Below are 21,724 nucleotides of genomic sequence, written 5' to 3' on the forward strand. Positions count from 1 at the left end.
TAAGTCACTGGTTCATGTCGAGGGATGTGCACGAGTGACAGGGACAAAGAGGGAGTAACATGGTCAATCCCCAAAGCATACCACATAATATTTCAGCAGAGAATATGATCTACACGAGGATCAAACCCGCAACGCCGGGGAATTTCTTCCCACGTCTTCTAAAATCTTACCAACTCGCCTATGCTCTGCGGACTAACTCTCACAATCTCGATTTGAGATTAACTAGCTCAACTAGTCTAATGCATAACGTATTTCAACCAAAAATCAAATGGTTTCTAATTTCTATTTTCATCACAGCCAAAAAAAAAAAAAGAGGCACAATGGTATAATACAGATTCTCGCATGTTGTGTAGCCGAAACGACACTAAATGATAGTATGATCATCTTATTTTAAAACAAAAAATATATATGGAAATCAGGCATAACATTTTGCCTGCGCTCACCTGTAAAACACCATATGATGTTTCTCTCCCAATTGTAACATCTTTGTCTGCTTAGATTTCCCAAGATATGTCCAATATTTTTTGTTGTTTATTTATAGATTTATTTAGGGATGGCAACGGGGCGGGCCCTGTCCCGTCCCGTGGATCCGGCGTGTTTAATTTAAGTTAGACCCGTTGTACTCACCAAATTAAATATAATTTAATTTTTATTAAATATAAAAATTAAATAAGTTAAAAAATTAACAAACCATCATTAAATTTATTTTTCAAATTTATATTAATAATATTTAGAACAAAAAAATATTCTTACTAGTTAAAATATATCATTTTTTTAGTTAATTAATAATTAATAACAAAAAAATCATAATAATATATTTTCACAAAAAATATCATAATATATTAAAATAATTTAAATCCAAAAATATTATAAACTCAAATTAGGGATAAAATATTGATTATGTAATATAAATAATATAATTATATATTATTAATATATATACATGTATATTTTATATTTATATTTAATTATATTAATATATATTTTTGGCGGGCCGGGTCCCGGGTTTGTAGACCCGCTTGGCCAAGTCTAAACCCGCCCCGCCGGGCCGGGTTCAATGCAGGGCCAGATTTAATCCCAACCCATTGCCATTCCTGTAATTATTCATTAATCCAAAAGAGAAGAGAGAAGAGAAAACGGTGTGCAACTTATCCAAGCCATTTCATTGCTGGAAGAATGTTTAAGTTGATGGGTGGTAACCAACACAATATATACAACCATGAACTGCTAACTACTCTTCAGATTTCTTCAAGAATACAACATCAGTCTCCTACGCCTGTGTATATGTAGTTTTTCAGTAAAAAAATTCAAAGGCTGTGGTTTCAGCCGGGTAACTACGACGATGCATATACACCTATATGAATTAATAATACACAAGGGAGGTGAAAGTCATCGAGACTCCAGCCTTCTCGGGCAGAAAGCTTCCTCCATATCACAACCAAAATTGTACATTGTGTGACACAATCTCATCCACTAAATTCTTTCCTCCGTTTGCTAGATCGACTCCTTGTTCTTGGAGCCTCCGTAGGTTCAGACTCGGGGGTCTTCTGCCGTGGCGGGCTGCTTGAGTCACCAAGATTCGTTGTCTTTAGAGGTACATCCTCATCCAAGGCAGCTTTTGGCACGATAATTTCTCTTGCACCATTAGGAAATGGTTTCTCATACGAAATGGCAGAGTCCAGTGAGTAGATACGCAAAGATAGGGCAGACAGTGTGGTGATTTTAGCCGCAGTTGATGGGGAGGACCAATACCACCAATCGGTATGCAAGAACTCACTTTTAATCGCATCCTCGAGTACCATTAGAGCTTGAACCATCTGAAATGAACAAGGGGTACAAATGAGAAATCTTGGAAAATAAAACAAACTATATGATTCCTGGGCAAGAGATGCAGAGCTAGCAGAATGCGAGAACAAAGGCAACAGCCTCACGAATTTTTTTTCAAATTTAACTGCAAGTTTCAATACACCAAGTCAACTACTAGATGGTATTACGAGGGCGGAGGGTGTACCTTGCTAGGCAAGGAGGCAAACTATGGTGTATGCATGGTAATAAGTTCATCCACCAAATTAATATCCTGAAAATCAGAAATCATATCATGGAATAGATAGCCAGGCATACCTCATAAATTGTTTTCGCGGATTTAACAAATGCACGCCATGCACGTCTTTTCTCTTGGTTTGTCCTTGAATTTCTTAAAGCATCTTCAGGTAGAGCAGCATCAATATCAAGCAAAATAGTCTTGAGAAAGCGAAGAACTTCAGAAGCTTTGCCTGCTAATGGTCGTAACGAAGATTCATGAACTATATTGCTTTTTGATACCCCAAGATCTGAGCTGTTATCTTTCATGGTACAAATTTGAACCCCTTCACTCATCAATATATATTTCATTCTTCCGACACCAGAGCCCTCTTCCAAAGCACTGGCTTCATTATTTGAATTTGGCTGCCAACTTCTCAAATCTGAGGGTATTTCTGCTAAACTAGCCTTATTTATTTTCGTGGAGGCCAGCCTCAAGGCAGGATCGCTGAGATTAGTGCACTTGTTCGGTATAAAGGATGGTACACCGCCACTACCAATAAGCCCGATTTCTGTCACAGAATCCTTGACCGAGTTTGGAGTATTGAACCTGGCCATGATCTCCTCGAACTTGAACGGAAAATCTGGTTCTGGGGGGCCTTCAACAAAACTAGTTCCGTGATTTTGTTTATCACTAGTTGACAGTTGATGAACTCCAGCAGTAACATGCACCGTCTCCAGTAAAGCTACATTTTTCAGCCTTTTGTGTGAAGAGAAATCTTCCCCTGTTTGGCCTGCCTTAGTCACAGATGCCACTGAGTTACAATTTTCCACAGAATGTTTTCTTAGTTCATCGCTCGTTGGAAAGCTCTGGTGGCAAGAGGGGCAATGGCCCTTCATTATCCACACCAGTTCTAGGCACTCACATCTATAAAGTCGGTCATTCTGACTTACACTGGAAGCCAGATTTTGAATTAAGCATGCACCCAAACTTTTCTCCAACATGTCCATGGCCTTTGTATTCAGAAAATTGGAAGATGCCTTTCTTTTAACCCCGGAAATCGATTGACTCGATTCTCCTTTGCACAAGATGTGTTTTTCAGCATACTCTGAGTCTTTCAGTTTGTTACTTTTCAACTGTAAAATTGACTCTTTCAGTTCTTTCTCACACGTATTATTTTCATTCAGCCATCCAAGTAATCTGTCAATTTCACTATCAAATTCATACAACATCCAATTATCAGAATCAGGGATACTCATGAACTCTTCAAAAGAACTCTTTTTAGATGACAAACTCCCATTAGCTATAATCCATGGGAGAGCACGGGGCCAATAAAAGACCCAGTAAGCTCTGCCATTAGCATCTCGTCCCAAGAAATCCTTTCGAAGAGATACCTTGAGAATCTCAGATTCTACAGAAGCAATCGTCCCCAGAAGGTTGGAAATAGTATTTCTTATGTTACCTAATTTACGGGCATTGTCTTGCAACTCAGGAGACTCGAGCTCTGTTACATGGTCGCTAGTGGAGCCCGACAAATTATGGCCAGGAATCAGCTGAGTAGTAGATATGAGGGAACCATGTGAATCTTTATGAACTGGATGCAGATATTGGAGTTGGTTCAATGCATCAGGCACTTTTTCCCTTGAATTTTTCTCAAGGTTAACCAGAGACGATGATGCATCTGATTTCAGGTCTCCAACCACATTACTCACAGTAGAATTTGTTTTCGCTATGTTCAAGACCAAAGTTTCCTCCTTAAATTTTTGAATTTGCAGTTCTTCAGTGAGAGAGCGCAGTCTATTCTGCAAATCACCAGGCCGAGAGGCACATTGGTCCATGTGGTTGCGAACTATAGCAGAATTTAGAGCCTCGTCAAACAAGAACTTCGTGAAGAATATCCTCTGAAACAACAGTGAAATGCACAAAAAAATCTGTTAAAAGCTGCAATCTCTTGAGCATATGGATGTGTGTGCACAAGACAAGACATATTAAGGACAAACCTCTTCAAGTGTAAACTCCCAATACTCTTTTATCTCCATCAGGTTCGCTAATCGAGCTAGTGAATCTAAAAATTTGTGTTTGAATTCTCCCTTATCCCCATTTTTTCTAGGTTGATTTGCAACTGATCCACAGGTTGAACGGCGAGAATGACCCGACACACAAGATGGGCAGTACCAATTTCCTTTCGGAATTCTCAGAAGTGGAGGATTCAAGCAATATCTATGGTACTCAGAATCACATCTATCGCACAACAGAACATTGTCATCGTCTTTGTCCATGCCACAGACCTTGCAGATACCCTCCTCCCAGGGAGCTCTAGGAAGCGAGCTCTTCATAACACTGGCAAGTAAAGCTTCTCTCTCGTTTACAATATCAGCACTTGAACCATTTACTTCTTGAAACTCGGCAACTTTATCGACAAGGGTTAGCACCTGAGAGAACAAAAAAACATGATAATCTCGGGCAGAGAATCAATCGACTTGATCATTCTATAGATGAGGGCAGCCTAAAAATTTTCACATTTCATGACAAAGATCAATTCAAGCAAACACATGGTTAACTCCTGTTACGAAGTCGATACCAATTTATATCAAATAATCTAAAGATTCTAAGAAGTTGTATAACAAAAAATGACCTGAAATTCAATGCTTAAAATTCCAGATAGAAAGGCCAAGAAAAATTGTGCAGGACCCAAAGAAAAACTTCCGAACAAATGTCCTCATTCCACTTCTCAGAAAGGAGACAGGGGAAAAGGTCCACGATTCTTTTGAGCATTAATTATCAACATGATTTAGATTTGATGAAATCATAAATCAATGAGCCGAAGATAGAATGGCAGTTTGAATTGTTCGAAGGACATCCCACGAGCTCAAGCATGTAACACAAAAACATAACAATTGTTTTTATGGAGGAAAACTTGTTTCTCCACAAGGATTATCAGATGGTGACTACCAGTGAGAAACAAGAAAATTTAAAAAGAAAAAATCACCTCTTTCTCATACAGCTCTTCAAACTTTTGAGACAAGTTTTCAGCCAATTTAATCAAATCAGATCGATCACCATATGCAGTACGTATGTTGCGCCAAACCTACAAAAAAAATGGGAGGAAAAGGTGAAACAGAAATTGTAGGATTTCAAGGTCTGGGTCAGGTAAACACAAAGTTCAGCAAAAGAATTATATAAGCTGGGAGGAAAAAGAATATAGGCAACTACATGTGTAGACTAACAATACACCACCTCATAAATAAGTTTAAAGATCTGGTGATTATTAGGCTTCGAAATCAATTGGAACAGTAAAAATGATGATACAACACCAGGTGGTAACTGACAGACCATGAGGCAAGCCTTTGAAACTTCGTACGTAAAGCAATTGAAAAGTAAAACATCACTGAGCTGACACGTGGAAGAATGAAGCCAATAAAAAAATTATGCGTACCTCCCGGACATCATCAATAAATGCTTCATGAGATCCATCATAAGCTCCAGCAGCCAGTCTTAGATCGATAGTCCTAAAATCTAGGGGGCGAGATACCATTGCAGGATATCCAAGAAGTCCTTCATCATCTGCGTCATTAGGATTCAAAACAGCCCTTCCCAGTAGATTGCAGAACACTCTATCTTCATCCGTAGCAACAGCATGCCGGAGCACCATACGACACTGTTTATTGACCAGATCAGTCATATATACCTTACTTCTCACCTTTTCTTTCTTCTCAGTTTTCTGTTGTTGCGGGACTTCACTGTTTACTTTGTCCAGCACGGAGATGACTGCTCTCTGCATTAAATAATTTTGAAACAAAGAGCGAAAACTGGACTTACAAAAAGAATTTTCCTTTAAAAAAAAAACTGAAAGCAACAGATAAATTACCTTTGTTGGCCCAGATGCATTACCCTTGTAAACCTCCTTACTGATAGAGTGCTCTAACATCTTTTTAGCCCATTCAGGTGGGTTCTTCAGTAACGCTTCATTGACACACCGTCGGATCCGGGCCCCAACATTTGTGGGCAGCTTTCTCACAGGCTCAAGCACTTGTGCCCACTCAGGGACAGCACCATCTTCAGCTTCAATTGTTTGAGCCCCATCATCTTCAGACTCACTCTCAATTCCCCCAACAATCTCAATTTTACACTTCAATGGACCAAATATTTCCTTAATGGCATCGGCCATAACCTGCCAAATAAAAAAAGATTAAATCTAGTTACTATTTCTGACATTTACTTTCTTATATAGCTGGTGCGGGGGTTAACTCACAATATTTTTTAGCACGAAAAACTAAACAATGATTAAATCATAGTATTAGAAACATCACGTCTAACAAGACAAAGGAACAAACTCTAAAAGGGGCTTATATGAAGTCGGACACATAAAAGTGGGTTGAAAGTTATAAAGTTGATTGACATTAATCAGTAGTAAATCGTACCACTGCATCCCCTTCCAGAGCAGTTATGCCAGAAAGTGAGCCACAAAGTATACCACCATCACCACGTAAACAATGGAAAACTTTCCCGCTCTCACGGCTAGCAATCTCAGTTGAATCAAGATTACCCTCCATGGAATACACAGATAAAATATATCTACGAGCAACTTCAGGCCACGTAAGTTCATTAACAGGCAGCACATCAAGCTGTGCTTTCTTTAAAGCAGCTGAACCATCCAAGTCTTTTTTCTTGCCACGTCTTGATTTAGATTCTCCTGCATCAAAATTAGGGCATGCATAGGCCACCACTTTTGACACAAGCTCACTCAAGAGTATTTTCAGCAGTGAACCATAGATATTGGCCAGAAGAAGACCGGTATTTCTTCCAGCTCTAGCTTGAGAAACCTTCACACCTTTATTTAAGGGAACGTCATCCCCAATATCCACAGTTTCAAGTCCGTTCAAAGCACAGCAGTCTAACCAAGGGCTTAGAAGTTCGGACTCAAGATCCTGAAAAGAAAATGACTGCCCAAGCTCCAGGACCTCTAAGAAGCGCCATGCAAGCTCCCAGGCCTGACAACAGATGGAGAAAATAATAAGCTTCTAGACAGAAAAATTCGATACCACACAAAGTAATTTACTGTACCTGCAAAGCATCACCAATCAAGTACGAAGGAAGCCTTGTGCTAAGTGGATTGCCAGGAGGACAGGGATCCCGAGTTAAAAATTTCTCCATGCCACCTGATTGCAATCGCCATCTCTTAGAAGTTCGAAATGCACTGTTGGTGTTCTGTTCAACCTGGAGAAACCCACTTCCGACTGATTGGAGGCTTGAGTTATGCTTTCTATCTTTCAGATTTTTATATTCCAAAGATGCAGTAACTCCTGGCAGTTGTTCAATAATTTCTTGAACAAAATCTACATTAAATCCGAATCTGTCCTGCTTTAACCATGTTAGAAGAAGTTCACAAGCCATGTTAAAATCTCTCTCATTCTGAATCAGTCGTGGGACGTTCATAGGACCACCCCAGTAGGAATATCTAGATAAAGAATCTGTACCGTCCAGATTTTCATTATTCATTTCATATATATCGTGTCCACAGAAAAATTTAACGGCACCACTTTGTTTAAAAGTCTCGTGGAAAGCATACATAAAAGCTTCAGAGACCATTTCCCAAACAGATGATGTTGATCTGCCCTCTAATTGAAATTCCCCGATGACACCACTATGTCCTAGCTCACCTATTGAATTTCCAGCCCGCGGGAGCCCACATTCCAAATTTGAATTGGAAGATGCATTTTGCCCAGAACAGTAAACCACATCGTTGCTCCTTGACAAAGAAACACAATTTTCAAGACTTGGCGGACTGTGTTCATTTAGTAGTGTTATTATAGAAAGATCATCATCATCAACCAGTGGGGATGTGATTAATTCATCTAACCCCATTCTGTCATTTCCTTTGCTCGGAACTGAATTAGTCCGTGAGAGGATGGCTGAACCCACTGGAATAAACTGTGTGGTACATGGGAATCTGTGAACTTTGAAAGTAGGACCACATTCACCACCATCTAAAACATCACATACAAAAAGGGACCCTGTAATTTTATCATGCCAGCTACATCTGTAACCAACTGGCCAGATTTGGTTGGTATTATGGTATGCTGGCCGAGGATCAACATTGCCAGCTGATAAAAGACAAAAGTCCTGAAACTGAATTGGGAAGCCATCCTGGAAAATTAACAATGACAAAGTCAGAAAAACTCAAACTTATTGATATGTAGGCAAATGTGGTCCTGTATAGATTGCCCCATGACTAGCACAGATGAACCAGTTATTTATAACAATGGGTGATTTCATTAGGTGCAGATATTTTGAGGAAGAGTACCTTAGCTCCTTTGCGGTTTCTGAGTTCGGCTTCAAGAGTTTTTTATAATATTAATGACTACCAAATATGTAAATTCGTAAGGTTCTATAGGCACTCAATTCACTTTTACCATTATACTTTTATGCATAAAAGTTACTCGGAAGGTGCTATATTATAAATTATCCACACGGACTTAAATTAATAAAACATACGTGGACATAATCCCCTTGGCTACCATTTCCTGAAAATACCAGTTTCTGTATGTTGAGTTCAGGTTCTCTGCAGTTCCGGGAGGAGGCAAAACCTGAGGATTCCTTCTGAGCTGCTTTAATATAGCTCAATGGAATTCCTAAATGGCTAGCAACATCCTCCAATGACTTGAACCTCCTTCCATCAGGTGCCACATAAGCAGCAGAGGTTCTATATCTTCTATCACAGAAATCAAATTCCACACGCCAACCTTCTCCTAGAACACCTTTTCTTTCAGTAATGTACCGTCTCAGAGTTTGCAGGTACATCATGTTTGGAATCTGAGAGCATATCAATGGAGAATGGCAAGCCAGGGCACCCCCATTAACTCTAAATTCCCTGCAAATTGTACCCAAGTTTGCATCAGAACACAGTTTTCACTGCAGTGTATCTTCATATCTAAAATTGGAAGAGTTAGTAGCAGCACACAGGTTCATCGATATCAAGAAATAAGAATGGGGAAAAGCCTGTATCCTGAAAATCATAAACACATGCTGATAATGGTTGAAAGGTTGCTGAAATCGACAATAAAAACATAAGAGGACAGAAAGCAATTAAACAATTATTTAGGGTGTCACAAGAATCAGAACGTGAGACAAATTAATCATAACATCATATATATCAGAAGAACATAAAAGAAGACGATGCAGAGCACAAGGGATGGGTAATGCTTCGATAACAGCATGAGATCATGCCATCATGGGGTGCAACACAATGCCACATCCATGGTTAAACAGTGGGGACACTGTTCTTCGATCAAAAAGGAATCCCATTTATGTTCGCATAATCAAATGCATCTCCAAACACCCAAAAGCAATAATTACATGAAGCTGTAAACATGTGGTGAAATTTAAATAGAAGCAAGGAATTATCCAAAGAATAATACAGTTTAAGATAAGATAGTTACTGATTGCCACTCAGTAAATGGGACAAGTATTGAGGCCAAAATGATGTGCCCTTTTTGCATGTTCAAGGCCAACTTATTTAAACTCATACAAAATGTTGTAAAATGAAAATGAAAAAATCACGTTATTCTAGCTACAGCAATCGAATTGACTTCAAGAAGATAACGATAGTCTGTATCTCTATTTTTAATTTGAAAGTCCCACTTGTTCCAAGTGAAACATTACCGGTCCACGATTGTAAATTATGAAAGCTGTATTATCATTATATAATCTTCTCAATTTCATTTATGATTTATGTAAGAACGAATCAAGTCTTGAAGTGAATATCATCCATTAACTTCAATCAACTCTTATGAGTTACCAAAATTATTAATATATAGAAAGATTTGGAAATAATAATGCTTTAGGCAAGTAGAAAGACCAAATTAAAATTTAAATGAGCCTTCCTTAAATTTCATTCTTCGGCCCAACGGTTATTCGTTAGGGCCTTTATAACCAAATGTTGTTTGTCCAAAACTTTATATAAGTTAAGCCCAACTCGAAACGTTCGAGCATAAAAAACCCTGCATATAAAATGGGATGCAAATATAAAAGCAAATTAACAGCAGAGTAGACGCCGCCCCCCTATCTTTTCCCTTACTCCTCTATAAAAGGGAGAGAGGGGAAGAGCTAGTGGAAACCAGTTACAAACTAGCCACCACAGATCTCTTCCCTTACCTTTCCCCTTTAAATGGTGAGGGAAATGGTATTCCCTCTATTTTTATCATTAAGAATCTCACATCACCATGTCAACAATACCTGCGTGGAGGTTGTCCAAAGGAGTGTTCAAAAGGCACATTTCATATCTTGTTTTCCGGTGGATCAAAGCGACCCAGAAGTTTCCCATCAAGCGGATCGGACACACAAAGATAGCCAATTCTCATTCTACTCATTTTCTGTTGAAGGTATTTTTTTCTATTTCACCTTTTTATGGTAAGTCAATTTCAGCATAACACCAAAAAAATGGGCAGCACAGACCTTATTCAAGATGTATGGATAAATTAATTTTACATTCCTCAATCTTAAAATTTTCTATACAAGGATTCTCATTCATGAATAAAATTTGAAAAACACGAAAGGTAAGAATGAATGCAGTTGGTATCCAAATAATTAAGAAAAACAAACAAAAGGGTGTCTTTTTAATCCTCCAAACAGGATTTCTAAAGTTTCACCAAAAGCAATCTTACTGTGTGGCAAAAAGCTTAACCATTAATCGCCCAAAAACTCAATTAATTCAACACAAAAAAAAACAAAAGAATACATTATGAAATAGAAAAGGCTAAAATTTATTAATCAATTTCAAATAACAACAAAGGTTGTATAAAAACAATAGACAGATTAATTAAATTAGAAAATAACAATTTAACACCTCCCGCCGCCCAAGTGGTCAGCCGGGTGATCCCCCTCCGCCTCCCGCGGTGGTGAAGCATTTATATCGAATCCAGCACCAGCTCCTCCGCTGCTGCTGGCTCCGTCATTCTGAAGTAAACAGCGGAAGCACTTCCACTTCCGCTGTTCCTCCTTCGTTGCCCCACTCCTCCCAGCCGCGACCTTTCTGCCGCAGACTGAGCATACCGAGACGGCGTCGTCTCTCTCACGAGGTGATATTGTAGGCGTTTCGTTTAAATCTATGAGAAACGCCACGGGTTTAGAAACACCCACATTTGAGTTCAAGTCTCCAAAACTATTCCGATTCTCCATTTTCCTAATTAAGAATCCCGCAGAAGATTAACAAGAACAAAAATTGAAAGACAACCCTTTTGAAATCAGGGAGCTTAGTATTCAGTACAAGGTGATTCAAGAACACAGAGGGAGAGCAATGGCCGATTGTTCGGTGAAAAAGATTGGATTTTTAATTGTGCACAACAATTAAGAAACGAGAGATGTGTGCATGAGAGAGTAAAGAACAAATCTTGATTGTCCTTTTTGTAAGAGAAGAGAAGAGAAAGAAAAGCGAGAAACAAGAACGAGAATGGAGTGTGTGTGGGGGGCGAGGGGGTACTTGAAAACAGGTGAAAAGGTGACCCTCGAGGTGGTGAAATGTCATAAATGCCCTTTCTTTTCGAGAACAAAATAGTCCTTTTCCTTATCTCCACGACAATTTTATCCGTTTGTGAGAGTTTCATCCGAGGTTAATAATATAAGCCTGGAATTACAAAACTACCCTTGTTTCCTAGGGGTGATTTGGGGTTCGAAAATTTGTTGGATAAAAGCAAGCAATTAAGTTAAAGCACATAATTTTTTTGACTGGTGTCAAGAAACACAAATTGGAAGAATTTAAACTTTGAATCAGTGAGTGAGTAAGAAGACTACTAATTTTCCTTTTCTACAATTTTATCAAAGGGTAAAGAAACTAATGGCTCAATAAATTTCGATTGGCTTTTGGGATTTTCTTTGATCTAATTATTATTTTTTGCCAATTAATTAAATCTTTATCAGTTGTTCATTATTAATTGTAAGTTAAACTTGTGCTGAGGGAAGAAAAAAAAAGATTCTTGAAATAAAAAATTTGTGTGTAATAATGAGTTGGATTATTGGTGAAAGTATGGATTGTTGAAATCAAATGAATAGAGATTTAGTAGGTGAATTTAATGAGAGATTCTTTGCAATTTTGACTACACAATATTGCAAAAATCCCATCAATGCACCTACCATAAACCCCTCTATCTTTTGTTTGATTTCACCCATATTATTTAAATTTCACAATCATTAAATGAAGAATATTTCATAATTTTGAAATTATCAATTTATCACTAATTTCCTGAATATTGTTGTACTTGTCAACCAATAGTCAACATTACTCGAAAAGCGATATCCCCTATATAGAGCCCATGGGCTTCTGATGGATCTGAAGGTGACGCCTATTTTGTCGCCTCGTGAGGCCCAAAGCTTCAATGGGTCGAAAAAGTTTTGCATTTTCGGCCCACTTGATGATTTGGGGTTATGTACTTCTGCCAGGAGAGGTTGCGGCCCTGAGAAGCAACAACGGAGTTCCAACTTCCAACAGTGGGAAATGGAATAATAATAATTAATTAACAAATAATAATGATAATAAAGGATATAATTGTTGTGAAAAAGTAAAAATTTACGGTAAAAAGTAAATATTTCAAAACTCAAAATATATCAAACTCTACACTTTATAATATTTTTCTCTCAACTTCAATTGTATTTTTCATCACAAATGAAGACCTTTTTATAGATCCACATTTGAGATTAGTCCAAAAATTAAAACATCATCATCTACATCATCACAGACTAATTTTTCACATTTTACAACTCAATATTCAACATTCAATATTCAATATTCAACATAATAATAATATATTTTTCAACACTCCCCCTTGTGATGATGACCGTGATATGATGACTGTATTCATTACGTGTTTTATACTGCCTCGTTAAAAACCTTACTAGGAAAAACCCAGTGGGATAAAAACCATAGTAAGGGAAAAAGAGTGCAGCCACGTAAACTCCCCCTCATGTTAACATGAGTGATTCTTCACATATTCCGTAGATTGCGCATCCCAATGTTGTATATATGCTTTCTGAATATCGTCGTGGGAAGAGCCTTTGTGAAGAGATCTGATGAGTTCTCACTTGATTGAATGTAACAGATATCAATATCTTTATTCTTCTCAAGCTCTTGAGTGTAGGCAAAGAATTTTGGGGGGATATGTTTGGTTCTGTCACTTTTGATGTATCCTTCTTTCATTTGAGCAATACATGCAGCATTATCTTCATATAGTGTCACAGGCTTCTTTTCTACTGTCAATCCACACGATATTTGAATATGTTTGGTCATTGACTTTAACCATACACATTCACGACTTGCTTCATGTAATGCAATAATCTCGGCGTGATTTGATGAAGTTGTTACGAGTGTTTGTTTATGTGAACGCCAAGAAATTGCGGTGCCTCCACGAGTAAATACATATCCGGTTTGGGAACGTGCCTTATGTGGATCAGATAAGTATCCAGCATCAGCATAACCAATGATACTTTGATTGGTGTCTTTTGAGTACAAAAGTCCCAAATCTGTCGTTCCTCGTAGATAACGGAATATATGTTTAATTCCGTTCCAGTGCCTCTTTGTTGGATATGAACTGAATCTTGCCAATAAATTTACAGCAAAAGATATATCAGGTCTAGTGCAATTTGCAAGATACATAAGGGCACCAATGGCACTTAGATATGGTACTTCTGGACCAAGAATAACTTCATCATCTCCACATGGATGGAATGGATCCTTTTCTATGTTTAATGATCTTACAACCATTGGAGTACTTAATGGATTTGATTTATCCATATTAAAACGTTTAAGGATCTTTTCTGTATAATTTGCCTGGTGAACAAAAATTCCACATTCTTTTTGTTCGATTTGCAAACCCAGACAATACTTGGTTTTTCCAAGATCCTTCATTTCGAATTCTTCCTTCAAGTACATCATAACTTCTTGAATTTCTTTATTCGTTCCAATGATGTTTAAATCATCAACATATACAGCAATAATTACACATCCGGATGTTGTTTTCTTGATGAAAACACAAGGGCATATTGGATCATTTACATATCCCTTTTTCATCAAGTGCTCACTTAGCCGATTATACCACATTCGGCCGGATTGCTTTAACCCATATAATGATCTTTGCAATTTTACAGAATAAAATTCTCTGGGTTTTGAACTTTGTGCTTCAGGCATCTTAAATCCTTCAGGGATTTTCATGTATATATCACTATCAAGTGATCCGTATAAGTAAGCTGTAACAACATCCATAAGACACATTTCCAAATTTTCAGACACTGCCAAACTAATCAAATATCGAAACGTAATTGCATCCATAACAGAAGAATACGTTTCTTCATAATCAATTCCAGGCCTTTGAGAAAAACCTTGTGCAACAAGTCTAGCTTTATATCTGACTATTTCATTTTTCTCATTTCGCTTTCGAATAAAAACACATTTGTATCCAACAGGTTTTACACCTTCAGGTGTGAGGACTATAGGTCCAAAAACATTACGTTTATTCAGCGAATCCAATTCAACCTGGATGGCATCTTTCCATTTGACCCAATCATGACGAGTTTTACATTCACCAAAAGATTTTGGTTCATGATCCTCATTTTCATTTACGATGTCACAAGCCACATTATAAGAAAATATATCATCAATATCTTCTATGTCTTTTCGGTTCCATATTTTTCCAGTATTAATATAATTGATAGAGATTTCACGATTCTCGTCAGTTTGTGGTTCTGACAGAATATTTTCATCATCAGGTGATTCTTCTGGAACACCATTTTCTATTTTATGATCGTCGTGTTTCTCTATGCCTTTTCTTTTCCGAGGATTTTTATCCTTGGAACCGACTGGTCTTCCACGCTTCAAGCGTTTTATGACATCATGAGTGTCTTCAATTTGTTTCTTTGGAATTTCAATTCGAGCAGGGGCATTTACAGCATGTATATATGATTTTGTTACCCCTTTTGTGTCTGCAAATGCATCTGGCATTTGATTTGCAATTCTTTGCATGTGCACAATTTGCTGTACATCTTTCTCACATTGTTTGGTCCTTGGATCCAAATGTAACAATGATGGTACATACCATGTGATTTCTTTTTCGATGTGTTTCTTTTCTCCCCCTAACACTGGGAAGATTTCTTCATTAAAATGACAATCAGCAAAGCGTGCTGTAAACACATCGCCTGTCTGAGGCTCAAGATATCTAATGATTGATGGACTGTCATAACCGATATAAATACCGATTTTTCTTTGAGGACCCATTTTTGATCGTTGAGGTGGTGCAATAGGCACATACACCATACATCCAAAAATTCTCAGATGAGAGATATTTGGTTCTTTACCAAATGCAAGTTGCAATGGGGAGAATTTATGATATGCACTTGGTCTGATGCGAATTAATGCCGCAGCATGTAAAATTGCATGTCCCCATATAGAAATAGGGAGTTTTGTTTTCATAATCATTGGTCTAGCAATCAGTTGTAGACGTTTAATCAATGATTCAACTAATCCATTTTGCGTATGAACATGAGCTACAGGATGTTCAACAGTGATTCCCATTGACATACAATAATCATTGAAAGTCTGGGATGTAAATTCTCCAGCATTATCAAGTCTTATTTTCTTGATTGTATAATCTGGAAATTGATTCCGCAATTTTATTATTTGAGCCATTAATCTTGCAAATGCCACATTCCGAGTTGACAATAAGCATACATGTGACCATCTGCTAGAAGCATCGATCAATACCATAAAATATCGAAATGGTCCACATGGTGGATGAATTGGCCCACAAATATCACCCTGAATGCGTTCAAGAAATATGGGTGATTCTGTTTGGATTTTAGCTGGTGATGGTCTTATAATAAGTTTTCCAAGAGAACATGCTTTACATTGAAACTTATTATTCTGAAAGATCTTCTGGTCTTTCAATGGATGACCATGCGTATTTTCAATAATTCTTCGCATCATTATTGAACCAGGATGTCCCAATCGATCATGCCAATTTGTTAATATTGAAGAACTATTAACCACCATATTTGATTCGATTGGCCTTATATGTGTATAATGCAATCCAGTAGGGAGCATTGATAATTTTTCAACCACATATTTCTTTCCTGATTTATATGTGGTAAGACACATATATTTCTGATTTCCATCAGTTATCGTCTCAGTATCATACCCATGAGAGTATATGTCATTAAAACTCAACAAATTTCTTTTCGATTGTGGTGAATATAAAGCATCATTTATCAGAAATTTTGTACCATTAGGTAACAAAAAATGTGCTTTTCCACAACCTTCAATCAAGTCTACAGGACCTGATATGGTATTCACCATTGTTTTTGTTGGTTTTATTTCCAAGAAATATCTTTCATCTCGCAGAATAGTGTGTGTTGTACCACTATCTGGTATGCAAATTTCCATGATATTATTTCCATGTTTGCTCATAGCATTTTCCATATCAAACTTCACAAAAAATGCAATAAAGAAAAATTAAGTACAATACAAATGCAAAATATAACATGCTTTATAATACAAGAATGCATTAAAAATACAAATTTGTTACAATATAGTCCCACCAATCTTTTAATCAATGTCTTCGAAATCATTCAAAAAATCTGCAGCATTGAAACTAGTTGAGCCAATTAAATGGTCACTATTTTCAACAAAATTGGTCTCTTTTCCTTTCCCTTTTGTCGATTCTTTATAAAGCTTACATAGATGCTCAGGGGTTCGACAAATATGTGACAAATGTCCTGGAGTGCCACATCTATAACAAACACTCTCAGATCTTTTTGAGTGATTTTCATTTTCACTCGGGTTTTCATGCTGCCTTTTTGGTGGGTGGTTCGCGACGTTCTTTTGAGATGAGTTATTGAAGTAACTATCTCTATTATTTTCATATCCACGGCCGCGACCACGACCGCGATCATTTTTACGTCTACGTCCACGTCCACGCCCACGTCCTCGACCTCGTCCACGACCAAAATCTGGTCTATGCCTTTGATTTTGATTTTCATTTTTCATTACGACATTTGCTTCAGGAAATGCCGTTGATCCAGTGGGTCGGGATTGATGATTTCTTATTAACAATTCGTTGTTCTTTTCCGCCACAAGAAGACATGCAATGAGCTCAGAATATCTCGTAAAACCACGCACTCTATACTGTTGCTGTAGAGTTATATTTGATGCGTGAAAAGTGGAAAACGTTTTCTCAAGCATTTCCATCTCTGTGACTTGAAGTCCACAGAATTTTAATTGCGAGACTATTCGATACATTGCAGAATTATATTCACTGACTTTTTTAAAGTCTTGGATTCTCAACGAATTCCATTCATCACGGGCGGTCGGAAGTATCACTTCCCTTATATGCTCAAATCTTTCTTTCAATCCTTTCCATAAAATCATTGGGTCTTTTTCTGTGAGATACTCACATTTCAACCCTTCATCAAGATGTCGGCGTAAGAAAATCATTGCCTTTGCTTTATCTTGTGAGGTTGATATATTAATTTCTTTGATTGTATCACTTAGACCCAATGACTCAAGATGCATTTCTACATCGAGAGTCCATGGCATATAATTCTTTCCAGTGATATCGAGCGCAACGAATTCAATCTTTGCCAAATTTGACATGGTGGTACTAGAAAAATAACAATACATTTTATTAGTTAATTTCCATTAATATGACAATACAAAATAATGGATAAACGAAGATTACAAGTGCGTATACAAATAGAGAAAAAATAGGTGGTGGAAAATCGCTGGTGAGTACAAAACTCGTGAACATGATGATCATAGTCGTTATGAAAAATATCCTTAGAAAAGCCAAAAACTCCATCTTCTTTTTCGAAAAAAACCGAGGAGAATGTTTTGAGATGAAGAATGAATTTTGGTGTGATTGAAAATGAGTTTGAGTGAACATATTTATAGGCAAAAAAACTAGCCGTTTATGACCGTTTGTGACCGTTGAGGGTAAGAAAAAAATGATTATGTGTTGAATAAAAATTCATGATAATCATGTGATGCGTATAATGATAATCATAATTAAATATACGCAATAAAATATATATCATATCACGTTATTATAAGGTCAGTGTCCTAGACAACCTCTTATATAATAACATGAAATTATATATTGATATAGTTAGTATATATACATATATCATATCAGGTTATTGTTTAAAAACCTTAGAGGCTTTTATACTTGTCGTATCCCTTACCGGGAGTGTGGGATGTCGTCTTAACATCCTCCCAGGATTTATAACAAGTTTTTAAAAACTAATTTTTTTTTTTCATAACATGATAATATATATTAAATATATACACAATAAACAATAAAATAATTATTCTTACTTGTTGAATATTTTTGACTTCTTCTTGTATTTTGGATCGTCGGAAAATATAGAGAACCTTCGAGCGATCGTGCTGATAACGTGTTGTGAAAAAGTAAAAATTTACGGTAAAAAGTAAATATTCCAAAACTCAAAATATATCAAACTCTACACTTTATAATATTTTTCTCTCAACTTCAATTGTATTTTTCATCACAAATGAAGACCTTTTTATAGATCCACATTTGAGATTAGTCCAAAAATTAAAACATCATCATCTACATCATCACACACTAATTTTCCACATTTTACAACTCAATATTCAACATTCAATATTCAATATTCAACATAATAATAATATATTTTTCAACAATAATAAACAAACATGAATATTATATAATATATATAATAAACAAACATGAATATTAAATAATATAAGCATGTAAAGATCTCATAAACCTTGATGATTCGGCCTAATCTGAGCTTGTGTCCAATTTTATTAGGAAATTTTTTAATTTTACAAACAATAAACTTGCAATATATATAGATTTTATATTTGAGATACATCTCAACTAAAAATTTTTGAGTCTGTCGTTGTATCGTGAATATATATATATATATATCATGTAGGTGCGATGAGATTATTAATGTATACGAAAACAAATGTCAATGTTCCTGTTTGTCTTGATGAACCCTTGTGCCGAATATTTAAATCCACATCTGACCAAAATTTGCTCCATTTATATCGCATATTTTGTATTCACTTTCTTGGCTTTTTGCTTGTAAGACTTGTGATTAACTGCAGTTCATATTTTTGAAGTTTGCCTTGTTTAAACATCTGTCTTTTGTTGATTACAATAATAGACAGGATCTACCATTGTTCCACAAGTCAATTCCTTATTATCCCAGGCCTGTATTAGACTCATTCAAATCTGTGAAACAACCATTTTTCGTAAACATGCAAACTATTTATTTCACTTGTTAGTTTCTGGTCCAATCTTAAATTCCAACAGTGTAAAAGATGAATGATCCTGTCCTAATTCTATCCATGAATCCTCTGTAGCCTCTAGTAAGATGGATAATCTGATAAATTTGGCTTTGTCCATCATTATTTACTCATCATTTTCACACGTTTTGGCAAATGAATGTGTTCTGAACATGGAAATTCCCTCCTATGGGAATGGCTCAAACGCCAATGGAGGGAACTGGGATGGATTTTTAACCAGTGACAGCTGTGGATCACAGTTTAAAAGATACTTATACGGATTGGCGAATCAAGCCAACAAAACAGATAACATATTCTTGAATATCACAAGGCAAAAAGATTGCTTAAACGACGTTTTATCCTGTGGTTTCGACAAGCTAACGAGTGGAGCTGGAGGTTGTTCTGATTACACGGTGACGGATGTTGTTTCAAACTTTGGAAGTGCTTTGGAAAGTTTAGATCAAGGTTGCAAGAATGTAGATTTAGATGGTGATTATGATAAAGAGTGTGGTACTTGTTTTGGAACCTGGGAACGGATCGTTGTATCAGATGACAGGAGCAATGTCTCGACAAAGGAAGAAAATGATATCTGCAGGTTTTCGTTGCTGGTTTCTCTGACAAGCCAAAGAATTCAGGATTCGGGATGGCTTCAATCAATCTATACGTGCCTTGGAAACGGAGTTCATATGGGTAACTTGCAAAAAACAAAAGGTTTATGTTTTCTTGATCTGAAAAAAGATAATATTTTCCCTTTGTTGAAACCTTCTGCAGATGCTCAGGAAAGAAATGTAAAGAAAGTTAGGCTCGTTAAAGGTATGGACCGTATGGTGAAATCAAGAACCTATGTGTATCTATATTTCTTGAAAAAGCTAATTGATTTGTTGAAAGGTTTGCAGGTCTCGAAGTTTTGATTGGTGGTGTGATAGGGATCACACTAGCAGTAGCTGTTGCATTGGTAGTTTTGTTTAGGAAACCAAATAAAATGAAACCACCAAAAATAACTGAAGGTATGTGTTTTTTGAGATTGATTGGTGAATTTTTTTTGAGATTGATTGGTGAAAGTCCACTATCAAGTATAACATTGCTATCTTTAACTTTGCAGCAAGTGTGGCATCGGTTTCTGAAGAATCCAGCAGTACTATTGAGATATCTCTGAGAGAAGTTTACTTGGCTACAAACAATCTTAGTGTATCAAACCTCATTGGCCAAGGAATAGCAGGTTAAAAATCTGACAATAATTAAGCATGAAAAACAGTTAAGACAGCAGTCGAATTCTGATGTTGTGATGATACTCTTTTACCAGGAAAAGTATACAAGGGTGTCTTATCAGATGGCCGCCCTATCGCGGTTAAGCACATTATCAACGACACTCACATGGAGACATTTATCAGAGAAGTTACGAGCCTATCACATGTCAAACACCCGAATCTTGTCGAGTTATTGGGTCATTGCGATGGAAAAGACCAGAGCTTTCTTGTGTACGAACTCTGCGACAATGGCAACCTCTTTGAATGGCTATTCGGTATATGTTTTTTCCTTGGTTGGGGATCGAATATTCAAGTGAACAAGGATTTTTATGAATTTTTTGTCATAGGTAAAGATAAAATCCTAACTTGGGTCCAAAGAGTGGAAATTGTTATTGGTTGTGGCAAAGGGCTGAGATTTCTGCACACTTTTCATGAAGGCTGCATTGTTCATCGTGATATTAAGGTAAAGTGTTGTCCTCTTTGCACCTCCTTTGACTACATGTTTGCCACCGATGATTCATAGAATTTTAACGTTGTATGTTGAAGCCCACAAATATACTTCTTGGCTCAAAATTTCAAGCAAAACTATCCGATTTTGGACTATCCAAAGTTATCTCCGTGGGGCAATCCTATGTGAGCTCTGAAGTTCGAGGGACATTTGGTTATGTCGACCCCGAGTACCAGAAAAATCACCACGTCCATCCATCAACAGATGTTTACAGTTTTGGGATTGTTCTTCTGCAACTTTTGTCGGGACGACGAGTCATTAATCTTGATGTTACAAGACCAATTCCTCTGAGTAAAATGGTGAGGAAATTCTACATTTTTCTGCTTTCCTATTTAGTATTCTCCTCAAAATAACCCCAATATTTGCGTTCCATGCAGGCTAAAAATCTGATGAAGGGAGGGGATATAACAGAGTTTGCTGATCCAAAACTGAATGGAGAATACTCGGTTGAGGGGTTTCAACTATTGTTCAAGCTGGCCTTATCTTGTACCGGGCTCAAGCAGCAACGCCCATCGATGGAACGTGTCGTTTCAGTGCTTGAGAAAGCTCGCCGAGTTTCAGAAACGATGAGTTTTAACACATCATTCCGATCTTTGTAGAAGTTGAGTTTGAGTTGATCGATGAAACTGTAACAT

The 21,724-nt window shown here is 36.9% G+C and overlaps 2 protein-coding genes across 4 annotated transcripts; one reads left to right on the forward strand and one right to left on the reverse strand.

The window, feature by feature from the left end:
- Positions 1 to 1,145: 1,145 nt before the first annotated feature.
- LOC140871453 (methyl-CpG-binding domain-containing protein 9) lies at positions 1,146 to 12,547 on the reverse strand. Its single transcript, XM_073273975.1, has 10 exons — positions 10,866 to 12,547; positions 8,516 to 8,891; positions 7,085 to 8,167; positions 6,442 to 7,011; positions 5,889 to 6,191; positions 5,457 to 5,795; positions 5,010 to 5,108; positions 4,021 to 4,452; positions 2,122 to 3,921; positions 1,146 to 1,817 (listed from the first exon to the last, which is right to left on the reverse strand). The coding sequence occupies exons 1-10, from the start codon at positions 11,195 to 11,197 to the stop codon at positions 1,467 to 1,469; spliced, it is 5,685 nt and encodes a 1,894-aa protein (XP_073130076.1). The 5' UTR covers positions 11,198 to 12,547; the 3' UTR covers positions 1,146 to 1,466.
- LOC140871454 (probable LRR receptor-like serine/threonine-protein kinase At1g07650) lies at positions 8,833 to 21,714 on the forward strand. 3 transcript variants are annotated; one of them, XM_073273978.1, is made up of 9 exons: positions 8,833 to 10,401; positions 19,595 to 20,024; positions 20,106 to 20,147; positions 20,231 to 20,341; positions 20,437 to 20,553; positions 20,638 to 20,856; positions 20,929 to 21,044; positions 21,128 to 21,388; positions 21,467 to 21,714. In XM_073273978.1, exons 1-9 carry the CDS (start codon positions 10,243 to 10,245, stop codon positions 21,686 to 21,688), a joined length of 1,677 nt encoding a protein of 558 aa, XP_073130079.1. In that variant the 5' UTR covers positions 8,833 to 10,242; the 3' UTR covers positions 21,689 to 21,714. The 3 variants fall into 3 exon arrangements, with proteins under 3 accessions (XP_073130079.1, XP_073130077.1, XP_073130078.1); XM_073273976.1 differs by lacking the exon at positions 8,833 to 10,401 and having other exon boundaries at positions 18,734 to 20,024; XM_073273977.1 differs by lacking the exon at positions 8,833 to 10,401 and having other exon boundaries at positions 18,734 to 20,024; positions 20,935 to 21,044.
- Positions 21,715 to 21,724: the final 10 nt, after the last annotated feature.

This window comes from Henckelia pumila, unplaced genomic scaffold (genome assembly GCF_033568475.1).
Source record: "Henckelia pumila isolate YLH828 unplaced genomic scaffold, ASM3356847v2 CTG_461:::fragment_3, whole genome shotgun sequence".
In the NCBI taxonomy this organism is placed as follows: Eukaryota; Viridiplantae; Streptophyta; class Magnoliopsida; order Lamiales; family Gesneriaceae; genus Henckelia; species Henckelia pumila.